Below are 12,832 nucleotides of genomic sequence, written 5' to 3'. Positions count from 1 at the left end.
ATTATTGGCTTAAAAATCCCCTCTTTCTTCTCAGAGGAGATCAACACTTTTTAGTGTTATTTTTATGCATTGACTATTTGGGATGATGGCAATTGTAGGTTACTAATCATCTGGAACTAATTTTTGTGTTCCAATATTCAGTAGGTTTACTAAAACTATGTAGGATGTGAGGACCATCCTAACCAGTTCATTCAATTTCTAGTTTGGTCAGGCCCCTGTACTATATACTAAATACTCAAATATAAAAACACCACTTGACCTTAACCCAGACACTGGGATATAATTACATAAATAACAAACCGATTTGTCCATAGGACGGGGTACCTCCACAAATAGTATATAGTCAGAAGAAGCAAGCAAAGGACGACCATATGGTCACCACATGAAGAAAAGGAGTTGTATATGGAGAACAAACCACGGTATATTTGAAATTGAAGTGACACTTTATTGAAAAATTAGAACAGATACTAACGTAGTCTTAGTCCTCTGATCTCCAGGCATGCCATGAAGTAAAAACCAATGTGGACAACGTTGTCTCACACACAGACATAAAATGGGCCCCATGTTCACTCCCATGCATACCAAATCCTTCTATATAATGTAAAGGTGTTTATATGAATCGTGCTGATGGAGGCAGTCCAGCGCCAAGTAAGATCCGCCCTGGGTGATATTTAGAGAAGAACCTCTGGTTGCACTTTTATGTCCCTTATTTCATATTGTCCCGGAAAAGGTAGAGAGACTAAGTTGAAGACTTAGGTCTCAGGGAGATTACTACGTAGCTGTTGGTAATGCTGGCCCTACAGTAGTAGATTTTCTGATGAGAATCTTTATTCGAACATTCGTACGAAAATTCTTTTTACAGTCGATTGAGTGGACGAATGTTGTGCGAAAATTTAATTTGCTTTTAATATTCAATTTTAGAATGAATTCCTCACCGAAAATCACATACACTATACGAAAATGTGTTTGTTCTAGAAACATTTTCTTTAAATTTTTCCATCACTGTTAAAAAACAAATGTCAGTTTGACTCCACTAACAATTAGAAAATGTAACAAATGTTCTTAAAATGAAAATTTTCATAGGGAAATCTATATATTCATTTATGGAAGAAGGTTGTACAATCAAATTGTTCATACAAATTTTGTTTAAAAATATATTGTCAGCTTAAAGTTTGTAAAGTTTTAGTAAGGTTACAAATCTAAATTTCTGACATGTCACAATATACAGCAGCAGTATCATTTTTCAGAAAAGCGACACCTTTTGTCACTTAAAAGTCATTCTTGATCTCCAGTCAGTGACTTTGTCTGGGCTGAGATGATGTCACCAGTCTGCTGCAGACCCCCCCATTCATCAAATTGCAACATTATAACTTTTGAAAGTCACAAGGTGAGAGGATTTACATGATGTGTCATCTCTGAGCCGGCACCTCAACCTGGAAATAGATGGTGACCCTGGAAGATGTTTGAGCAAAGATGGCACCATCCTTCTGGAGAGAAAGCAGCTGAAGCCATTGTCAGAGGGAGTACTATGATGAGATAATAACTCTGAGAGATAATAAATACCTGCAAGTGTTAAAGTGACACAGTACTGAGCATGTGTGGGCCTGTTCTCATTTCCTGTGGGAAGCGGAGCCTGTCTTTACATAATAAACAGAAAATATTCCTTTATATTTGTAAGGTTTGTTGCAGGCTCTGCTTCCCCAACTTTATTTAAAGAATTCACAAAATAAACGTTTTTCTTTTTGATAGAGCATGGAAGAGTTAGAGCCGGTCCAAACTACCACGACTTGTCAGGCGACTTGTCAGCCTGACAAGTCGCGCTCCCTCGCAGTCCATTGACCGCTACAGGACTTAGAAAAAGGGTCCTGTACTACTTCGGGGCGACCTCGGAGCGACTTGCATCGACTTCCATTATGTGAAGTCCATGCAAGTCTCTCCGAAGTCGTTGTGCATGGTCGTGGTCGCCCCTGAAGTAGTACAGAGTCGTGTCGCCCCAGTGTGAACCGACTATTAGGGCCACTGTCAGTCTTTTATTATGGTCTCTGTCCCAGTTGGGGAAATTGCCTTCACATCCTGTCCCAGTGACACGAGGAAAAGAGATGAGACAAAAGGGGGTGACTTGGATGGGAAAGCACAGACAGAAACAAAAGCCCTTCCTCACTGTACTAAAAATGGTTTTATTGCCGCATAATTACAGCTACGCTAAAGACTTGAGACTCCCAATACTAAAGAACCGAGTCTCCCAATACTAAAGAGATGAGACACACATCACGAAACAGATGAGACACACAATACTAAAGTAATAACACAAAATACCGATTAGACTTCAACTACCAAAGAGATGAGATTCACAATACCAAAGGGATGAGATTCACAATACCAAAGGGATGAGATTCACAATACCAAAGAGATGAGCCACACAATACCAAAAAGATGAGCCACAGCATACTAAAGAGATGAGATTCACAATATCAAAGAGATAAGACACGCAATACTAATGCTGGGTAAACACAAGGAGTTTTTTCATTCAACCCAGCGATCTGAATGGAAAAAAAATGAAGACGTCGCCAGACTAAGTGATGTTAGTGCAGCTGTCTCCCCTACTCCCCCCACTATTGTGTTCGGATATAAGGACTAACAACCCCTCAACCCTTCCACTACCAAAGAGACGAGACTCCTAATACCACAGAGATGAGATGCACAATACTGAAGAGATGAGACTCCCAATACTAAAGAGATGAGACCTACAATTATAGCACATTTCCCAGCTGTTTTTCTGGATATTGGTCCGCCTGGGTTACCGCAAGCAACAACAGCATTTTTAAGCATCTTTTCCAAGTGTGAGCACTGAGACAATGACCAGTCCAGTATCTTTGGGTTTTTGTATTTATGAGTGGGATACTCCTTTGGCTCAACTTTGCAAAAATTGCTAGGGACACTGACTTGACGCTGGCTTGATGCCGGTCAGCGCCGATTAACGCTGGTTAAGGCTGGTTAATGCTGGCCTGCTGCCTGTTAACGCTGATCTGACTTCTGACTGCTTTCCTGGATAAAGAAGTCCTCTTTAAGCTACCTTAAGCACTCCTTGCTGAGGTAGCTACTTGTATACACTGCTGCACTGCTGAACACTTCAGGGCCTGCACCAGCACCCCCTTTCACTCTCTTATCTTCAGGGCTTAAACACTGGCACCCCCTTTCTAAGCCTTCTCTACAGGTTAGCTGGCTCCCGGATCCCTTTTGACTTTCTGGAGTGGTTCCCTGTCCTAGGAGGGCAGTTTAAAGTACTCACAACAGTGTTTTTCCTAGAAACTTCTGCCCAGCAGCTCCACTCGGTCCACACCACTCTGGATCCCTCTCTGCAGCCCAGCTCAACCTTCGTCCTCTAGGCCGACTGCCCAGGACACCTTCTCTAGCTCTGACAGGAGGAGAGACAGCCGTCAGCCTCCTCCTGGGACTCTGCTTCCAGCCAAAGACGCTCTGTCATGTGCTCCCCTCAGACTTTTACCCCATCCCAGGATAAATTGCGTCAGACTCTGCCTCCTGAGATAGATACAAACCCAGGGCGCTATTGGCCAGGTTTCCTCCACTGCCCAGCAAGAACCCTCATTGGACACAGTAAGGAGACTCCCCCAGACTCAACAGAAGCCCCTTGAAACACATGACCGCCTAGCTGAATGATCAGGCCCCCCTGATAAGCACACAGGGCCATATAAATGCTTTTTCCTAGCACCTACCTAGGAGGGTGCTACACAATACTTAAAGTGATGAGATTCCCAATATCGATGAGATGGGACTCCCAATACCAAAGAGACGAGAATCCCAATACCACAGTGATGAGATGCACAATACCAAATAGATGACACTCCCAATACTAAAGAAATGAAATACCCAATACCAAAAAGATGTGACTCACAATACCAAAGTGATGAGACTCTCAATACTAAAAAGGTGAGACACAAAATACTAAGGAGATGAGGATTTACTTAAGGCAAACAGGCTGTCCACTTTGCAAGTGCAGTGGCTATCATTTCCCCCAGAGCTTAGTGAATGTGGTAAAGCTTCACTTTGTAAAGAATAACCAATCAGGTGCAAGGAACAAAGACTCACAATACTAAGGATATAAGACTTACAACACTAAAAAAAAAATGAAACTTACAATACAGAGAGCCCCTGCACCCCCCATAGCTAGCTATGGCTCACATAACTACATTTCCCATGATTCATGGGAACTGTATTGAAGTTTGTGCCAGGGACTGGGCAGTTCCTTGCTCACAAGTAACTGCCCACATAACTGTACATCTCCATCATTTGCCTGCCATTTTCATATTCTGTATAGCAAGAGGTAAGAATGTGTATAAACAGAACAGACCAGAGGGCATCAAACAACAGATCCACCAGTAGCAGGCACCTCTGGGTTAAGGGCATCAGCAGTACCCTGGAAAGATTATACAAGAGCATTAACACGATGGTAGCATGGGTGAAAGGAAGAGGAATGTTGGGTTCAGTCTTATGAACTGGAAGGTAGATCAATCAAACCCTGTGGATGTTTCCTCCTTTATGGTGGGCAATTCTAGCAATGTTGAAATAGGCTACAGTAAGGGGTTACTTTTTAAAAGCTGCTTTAAAAAAATCAGACTTGACTTCAGCTTTAAGTCGATTTTGAAGTCATCAGCCGATGGCAGTATTCACATCTGTTCTATTCTTCTCTGATTTTGTTGTGGGTGTTCTGCAGATTGTGATTCACAGTTCCAAGTGCCAAATCCAGCTCCGTAGGCAGTGTGACTCAGAGTACAGAAAGATAGAGGGAACATTTTTTTCCACAGGAATGATTATTAATGTTGTATGTATTATGTATTAATCTCTGTTTTATTCTCCTCTTTCAGATTGCTTCAAACTTCCAGGTAATTGCAGTGAGTATGTGGGGCAAAATGAGCGGGACACTGCGAAAATACATTGCCAAACATTTTAAGTATACCAAACAATCCAAATTGTTTAGGTTGGAAGGGTTTGATTAGGGGTAGGCAACCCCAGAGCAGTAGAGGTGCACTTTAAAAAATACAGAAGAAACAAAAAATCATTGTGAGGGGTGCTGCCAAATTTTTAAAGGAACACTAGAAGCCACACTACAAACTGGGGAGATATATTGGTGGAACTGGGGGAATATAATGGGGGCACTGAGTTGACTCTGTGGCGCTAAGGGGACATGGTGATGGTAGTGGGGGACATAATGGTGGCACTGGGGTTACTTACGAATACTATAATGATGAGCAGCACTATAACAGGGAGCAGTATAATGGAGGTACTATACTGGCATCTAGTGTTTGCTGGCAAAGATCCCCTTTCATCAAGTGCTTCTGACCTTTTAATCTTGAAAAGTTTGGTCGCTGTTCCTAGCAGTTTCTCTGCTAAAACATGTGCATGTCAGGACAAAAATAAACAGAAATTTGAAAATCATGCACATTTCCCAATATTTTATTCCTTTAAAGACCCTACATGTACAGAAAAATAGCTGTTGATCTGCCAGAAATGCACTTAGTCCACATAAATGCTGCTTGGCCCACAACAGGACTTAGGGGCTAAGTGGTGTCAGCCCTTCTCATTTATCTTCTGCCAAACTACTCTCAGATCCACCTGTTTGTTTTTGTTTGGGATTTAAAATGTGATAGTGGTTATATATTACATATTTCTGTTATTCTGTTATTTATGTATGTGTGTATATATATATATACTTATATATATATATATATATATATATATATATATAGATATAAGCGAATTTGGGTTAAAAGTGGTAAAAGTGTGGACATGGTACAGGAGGTGGTCATAGGCTGTGTGGGCATGGTACAGGAGATGCAGGGGCTGTGGGCATGGTGCAGAAGATTCAGGGGCTGCGGGTATGGTGCAGGAGCACTGCTCAAAAAAAATTGAAGGAACACTTTGAAAACACATCAGATCTCAATAAGGAAAGATATCATGCTGGATATCTATACTGATATGAACTGGGTAATGTGTTAGGAACAAAAGGATGCCAGATCGTTTGATGAAAATGATCAACCTACAGGGGGCTTAATTCAAAGACACCCAAAAAATCAAAGTGAATAAATGATGCAGCAGGCTTGTCTATTTTGCTGAAATTTCAATGCAGTAACTCAAAATGGTCCTCAGTTGTTTGAATGACCCCCATGTTCTTGTATGCATGCCTGACAACGTCGGGGCATGCTCCTAATGAGACGACGGATGGTGTCCTGCGGTATTTCCTCCCAGATCTGGACCGGGGCATCACTAAGCCCCTGAACAGACTAAGGTACAACCTAGCGGCGTAGGATGGATTGAAATATAATGTCCCAGTGGTTTTCTATTGGATTTAGGTCAGACGAGCGTGGGGGCCAATCTATAATATCAATTCCTTCATCCTCCAGGAACTGGCTGCATACTCTTGCCACATGAGGCCAGGAATTGTCATACGCCAGGAGGAAACCAGGACCCACTGCACCATCGTAGGGTCTGACAATGGGTCCAAGGATTTCATTCCAATACCTAATGGCAGTCAGGGTGCCATTGTCTAGCCTGTCTAGTCTATGCGTTCCTCCATGGATCTGCCTCCCCAGACCATCACTGACCCACCACCAAACCGGTCATGCTGAACGATGTTTCAGGCAGCATAACATTCTCCACGGCTTCTCCAGACCCTTTCACGTCTGTCACATGTGCTCAGGGTGAACCTGCTCTCATCTGTGAAAAGCACAGAGCGCCACTGGCGGACCTGCCAATTCTGGTGTTCAATGGCAAATGCCAATCAAGCTCCACGTTGCCAGGCAGTGAGCACAGGGCCCACTAGAGGACGTCAGGCCCTCGGGCCACCCTCATGAAGTCTTTTTCCGAATTGTTTGGTCAGAGACATTCACACTAGTGGCCTGCTGGAGGTCATTTTGTAGGGCTCTGGCAGGGCTCATCATGTTCTTCCTTGCAAAAAGGTGCAGATACCGGTACTGCTGGTGGGTTAAGGACCTTCTACAGCCCTGTCTAGCTCTTCTAGAGTAACTGCCTGTCTCCTGGACCTTCCTCCATGCTGTCATGCTACCAGTAGTGACACTGATCCAAGCCAAATGCCAAGCTAGTGATGAACAGTCAGAAAAGATGAGTAGGGAAAAAAAAATTCAGTGGCCTTCACCTGTAAAACCATTCCTATTTTGTTGTCCCATTGTTGCCCATCTAGTGCACCTGTTGTTAATTTCAATAACACGGAAGCAGCTGAATCAACCACCTCTGCTACTTAACTGACCAGATCAATATCCCAGGAATTGAAATGACTTAATGCTATACTCTGATTAGAAGAAACAGTGTTCCTTTAATTTTTTTGACCAGGGTATTTATACAGTGTATATACTTTCACTATCATAAGGGAAAATTTCACATTGAATAAACTAACGAGAGACACAGGAGAATTGATTTATTATACACATATTGTATAACGGTGTGTTTATTAGTTTCATTTAGTGCTTCTTTTTTTTTTTTTATATAATGCGTTGAGACACATTCAGGATGTTTCCTGAATATGTCTAGGATAGTTGTTCTGGGATGTGTCACTGTATGATTTTCCCCAGGATTTGGTTGGCTATTCTATTCTCATATAACTGGGGCCAGCCTTTGGGGTGTGCGAGCTGTGTGGCTGCACAGGGCGCCATGGGCAACAGGGGCGCCGTGCAGCCATCACAACTCGTAGTCAGTTGCTCACAGGCAGGCCCGGACCGGCCAGCGGGGCCACTCGCTCTGTGGCCGGTTGATGATCAGGCCGCACAGCGGGAGGTAAGCGGCGACCGCGGCCTGGACAGGGTTAACACAGGCTGTGCCGACGCTTACCTCCCGCTGTGAGGCAGTGCCTGTGTCTCCTCCACCTGCAGGGCTGAGCTGTGTATCTCACACAGCTCAGCCTCAGAGACGCCGCTGAGAGATCCCCTCCTCCTCTCTGCAGGGATGCGAGAAGAGAGAGAGAGATCGTCAGCTCCTCCTCCTCCCGCCCCTTCTCCTCCTGGGTCTGCCCCGCCCACACTCCCCGGGGAAGTTTAAACCCAGAGGAGAAAAGCTGCAGACAGCCTAAGCCTCCATCCTGTGGTAAGTAAGCTCACCCTCCCTCCTGCCTCAGTATATAAATCAAATGTAAGGGGGGCTCTGTGGGGGGGTCTCTGATGTAAGGGGGGCTCTGTGGGGGTCTCTGATGTAAAGGGGGCTCTGTGGGGGGTCTCTGTAAGGGGGGGTTCTGTGGGGGGTCTCTGATGTAAGGGGGGGTTCTGTGGGGGGTCTCTGATGTAAGGGGGGCTCTGTGGGGGTCTCTGATTTAAGGGGGCTCTGTGGGGGGGTCTCTGATGTAAAGGGGGCTCTGTGGGGGGTCTCTGATGTAAGGGGGGGTTCTGTGGGGGGTCTCTGATGTAAGGGGGGCTCTGTGGGGGGTCTCTGATGTAAGGGGTGCTCTGTGGTGGGTCTCTGATGTAAGGGGGGTATCTGATGTAAGGGGGGTGTCTGATGTAAGGGGGGGCTCCGTGGGGGGTCTCTGATGTAAGGGGGGCTCCGTGGGGGGGGTCTCTAATGTAAGGGGGGCTAAGTTATTAGTGATCATAAAAAAGTTCCAAGAAAAGTCCAATAAAGTGCAAAAAAGGTGCAAGAAAATGTGTAAAAAAGTAAATATTTATGGTGACAAATCTTCAACAGAAGGTGTGCGCCAAAAAAGTACCCTATGTGCTGCTTCCAGACTTCCAAACTGACTCACCAGACTTAAATAAAAGCCTATGTATTTTATGGAATATATATATTAATTGATTAATTTTTTGCACATTGTAGAGGTTATGAATATTTAATTGTTATTTATTTAGTAGTGGTATATGATATGTATACTGTAGTAGCTATGCAGATTTAATTATTAATTTAGCACTGTGCACTTCTTACAACGGAAACAGAAAGTGTAGCTGCTGACTTTTAATAAACACACACTCACCTGTCCCACGGTCCAGCGATGCGGCCGCCCGAAGCCTCGATCCTCTCCCTCTGATCTCGGCGGTGCCGGCATAAATGGTGTGGGCACCCGGCTTCACAGCCGGGTATGCACTACGCATGCGCGAGTTGCGCTGCGTGTCTTGATTGCCCGGCAATCTTCTGGGACCTCTGACATGTCCCAGAAGATTGCAGGGAGGGAGGGGGAGAGGAGAACTTCCGCTCAGGGCGCTGCGGCGCTCCGAGCGGAAGTGGGAGCGGGTACCTGTCAAAACTAGGTACCCTCTCCCCCCAAAAAAAATGACATGCCAAATGTGGACTACCTAAAGTGGAAGTTCCACTTTTGGGTGGAACTCCGCTTTAAATAGTTTTTCAATAGATACATCCATGTTTAGGTGACCAAGGGGCGAGGGGTGAGGATGGCCACCTTAGGATTAGCTTGCACAGGGCACCTGAACACCTAAGACCGGCCCTGCATATAACGCTTTGAAATACAAAAAGCAGGCGAAAATACAATACACTATATTGTCAAAAGTATTGGGACACCTGCCTTTACATGCTCAAAAAACTTTAATGGCATCCCAGTCTTAGCCCATAGGCTTTACTATAGAGTTGACCCACTCTTTGCAGTTATAACAACTTCAACTGTTCTGGGAAGGCTGTCCACAAGGTTTAGCAGTGTGTCTATGGAAATGTTTGACCATTCTTCTAGAAGCGCATTTGCAAGGTCAGGCACTGATGTTGGAGAGAAGGCTTGGCTTGCAGTCTCCACTCTAATTCATCCCAAAGATGTTCTGTCAAGTTGAGTTCAGGACTCTCTGCAGGCCAGTCAAGTTCCTCCACCCCAAACTCGCTCATCTATGTCTTTATGGACCTTGCTTTGTGCTCTGGTACGCAGTCATGTTGGAACAGAAAGGGGCCATCCCCAAACTGTTCCCACAAAGTTCAGACAATGAAATTGCTTAAAATGTCTTGGTTTGCTGACGCCTTAAGAGTTCCCTTCACTGGAACTAAGGGGCCAAGCCCAATCCCTGAAGAACAACCCCACACCACAATACCCCTCCCACCAAAAAATTGAACCAGTGTACACGGCAAGGTTCATAAAGACATGGATAAGAGAGTTTGGGGTGGAGGAACTTGACTGGCCTGGAACTTTACTGGCCTGCATAGAGCCCTGACCTCAACCCTATAGAACGCCTTTGGGATGAATTAGAGCTGAGACTGCGAGCCAGGCCTTCTCATCCAACATCAGTGCCTGACCTCACAAATGCGCTTCTGGAAGAATGGTCAAACATTCTCACAGACACCCTCCTAAACCTTGTGGACAGCATTCCCAGAAGAGTTGAAGCTGTTATAGCTGCAAAAGGTGGGCCAACTCAATATTTAACCCTACGGACTAAGACTGGGATGCCATTAAAATTCATGTGCATGTAAAGGCAGGCATCCCAATACTTTTGACAATATAGTCTATATAATGCTCAATCCTGTGTTTGGAGTTTTGCCAGTAAAAGGTATTCCTAGTTTCTTTTGGGCACACTAAATAGTATAAAATATATAGACACACGTCCAAATTAAGTTCAGGTGCCCAAAGCCATCTCACTATATACATGGTTTAACCAGTTTGGTGTGGACAAATTCGAATGGCCTGCACAGAGCACTGACCTCAAGCCTACTAAACACCTCTGCAAAGTTGATTGTTATCCAACATTAGTATCTTTCATACGAATGGGCACAAATTCCCACACGCAAAATCTTCCCAAAAGTGTGGAGACTGTTTTAACCCCAAAGTGGAGGAGGGCAACTCCCTGTTAATGCCCATGGTTTTGGAATTGGATGTCCATGAAGATCATAGATGATCTGGTGTATATTTACTTTTGGTTATATATAAGATCTAGATTGTAAGTCTTTAAGATAAGTCTATTTTCCATTCTTTTACTTTTGCTCATATTCCTTTTCTCCTCCGCAGAGAAAGTCACACCAAATCAACAGGATTCCGACATAACTACACCAACTATAAAGAAGGTGTGGTTGGTGTACTCCGCAGATCATAGATACTATATTAAATTGGTGATCAGGTTGGCCGATTTTATGCGGTCAGCGTGGGGCTTGGATGTGGTATTGGACCGCCTTCATGTTCTCGAAATGAGTGCGATTAGTCCCATGGCTTGGTTGGACCGCCAAAAAGATGAAATAGAGAAAACAAATGGGACAATTCTAATCCTTTGTTCCAGAGGGGTACAAGAGAAGTGGAAGGCAATGCAAAATGTTAAAGAGCAAAAGATGACTTTGAGGGAAGACCGAGAACATCCAATAGAGGACCTCTTCACCCCTGCCCTATCACTTATTCTCCCAGACTTTCAGAAAGCAAAGCCCTATGATCGCTATGTGGTAGCATACTTCAGCAGCATCTCCACTCCAGAAGACATACCCTCACTATTGGAAATCTGCCCAAAATATTCATTGACTGAAAACCTCCAAGAACTTTTCTTCCGGATCCAGAGACAAGAGCAACACCAACCACAGGTACAGCTAACTGTCAGCCACGAGGAACATCCAAGCTACCGACGTTTAGTAAAGGCGATGGAGGGGTGCAGGGAATGGCAGGAACGTAATTTGCATTGGTTTGAGAAAGAGTGTTTGTTAATACCATTTGAGGACATAGAAGACACAGAGGACGAAGAGGAAGTGGATGATAACATCACCCGCAAAGTCTATCTGTCGATTCGTCACCCTGAACCTTCAATTTCTATATTGGAACCACTTATTTCAAAGCCAGATCCAGTCAAGGTTTTAGACCCTTCAATTCTAATTGGAGCTTCAAGCACTCAAGTTGAACCTTGCCTGTCTGATATAGATCCAATAGTGTCAGTTGTACAACCATTACTTCAAGAAGTGACGTCAACAGTAGTCTGCATTCAAGAACCACGCTTGATAGGAGAAGATCCATCGCTTGGAGAACTCAATAAAGGTCTACTGAGACAAGATGTTTCTTTCCAACCTGTACCGGGTGTCCTGTCTTTAGAACAGCTCAGGGAAGCCCAAGAAAGGCTTTTCCAGAATTCCTTGGAGGATCCAAATTTGTCCTATCCCATGGAATTTATGGATTCTCCAGGTCAAGATTTGGTGGTCCCCATTTGTGATATGGCTAGAGATCAACTAGTTAAAGCTGATGAGCAGTTCCAAGAGATTATCTTTGATGGACAGTTAATTACCTCTGCAGTGGACCCTGTTACAGGTATGCCTGATAGGCATTCTGTACAACTTGCAGATCAAGGATACAGCACATGGAACCCATATGAGATGGACGTAAAAGCAATACAAATGGAGTCATTGAAACTCTTTCTGCAAAATGAAGGGGGTTTACTAAACTTTGAACAAGTATAAGAAAGGCTTAGGTTGCCATCTTTAGGGCAAAACAATACTCAGCCTGTCAGCTCATTAGGAAACAATGAGGCCAGCTGATGCAATTTCACCTGTTCCTAGGGAATGAAGGCACCATCATCTTAAAGGGAACTGTTGTTGTTTTCAAACATTTTAAAAGTGCCTAAACCTTTTGAAATGTAGTTTTTTATAGAAGTATTGAAAGGTTGCAAAATAACTTTCAATACATCTGCATTCAGAGCCTTAGTCCACTTGTGTCTGGTTGGTTCTTTCCCATGCAGCCATCTCCGCCTGGTACCACATACATGTCTGTCCTAGCCAAAGCTTTGCTTTAACACTGCTTTGCGAGAGATCACATTCAGACTACAGAAGGTTAGCAGCTGTGCCCCATGGGTAGGGCTTGAATGCGGGAAGAAGGAGGTTCAGGAACACTGCTGTTTCATGCCATATCTGGGTAAGGGGAAAT

The 12,832-nt window shown here is 44.2% G+C and overlaps 1 protein-coding gene across 1 annotated transcript in view; it reads left to right on the top strand.

The window, feature by feature from the left end:
- IL17RA (interleukin 17 receptor A) overlaps nucleotides 1-12,832 on the top strand; it is a 56,306-nt gene extending 43,474 nt beyond the window's left edge. The window contains exons 11-12 of the mRNA XM_082255755.1: nucleotides 4,884-4,901; nucleotides 10,952-12,832. Of these exons, the coding sequence (XP_082111881.1) occupies nucleotides 4,884-4,901; nucleotides 10,952-12,369 (1,436 nt within the window). The 3' untranslated portion in view covers nucleotides 12,370-12,832. The remainder of the gene's footprint in view (nucleotides 1-4,883; nucleotides 4,902-10,951) is intronic.

This window comes from Pelophylax lessonae, assembly GCF_965119305.1.
Source record: "Pelophylax lessonae genome assembly, chromosome: 4".
Classification (NCBI taxonomy): Eukaryota; Metazoa; Chordata; class Amphibia; order Anura; family Ranidae; genus Pelophylax; species Pelophylax lessonae.
The sequence above is the reverse complement of the archived record's forward strand: the minus strand, read 5'-3'. Positions and strand labels throughout refer to the sequence as shown.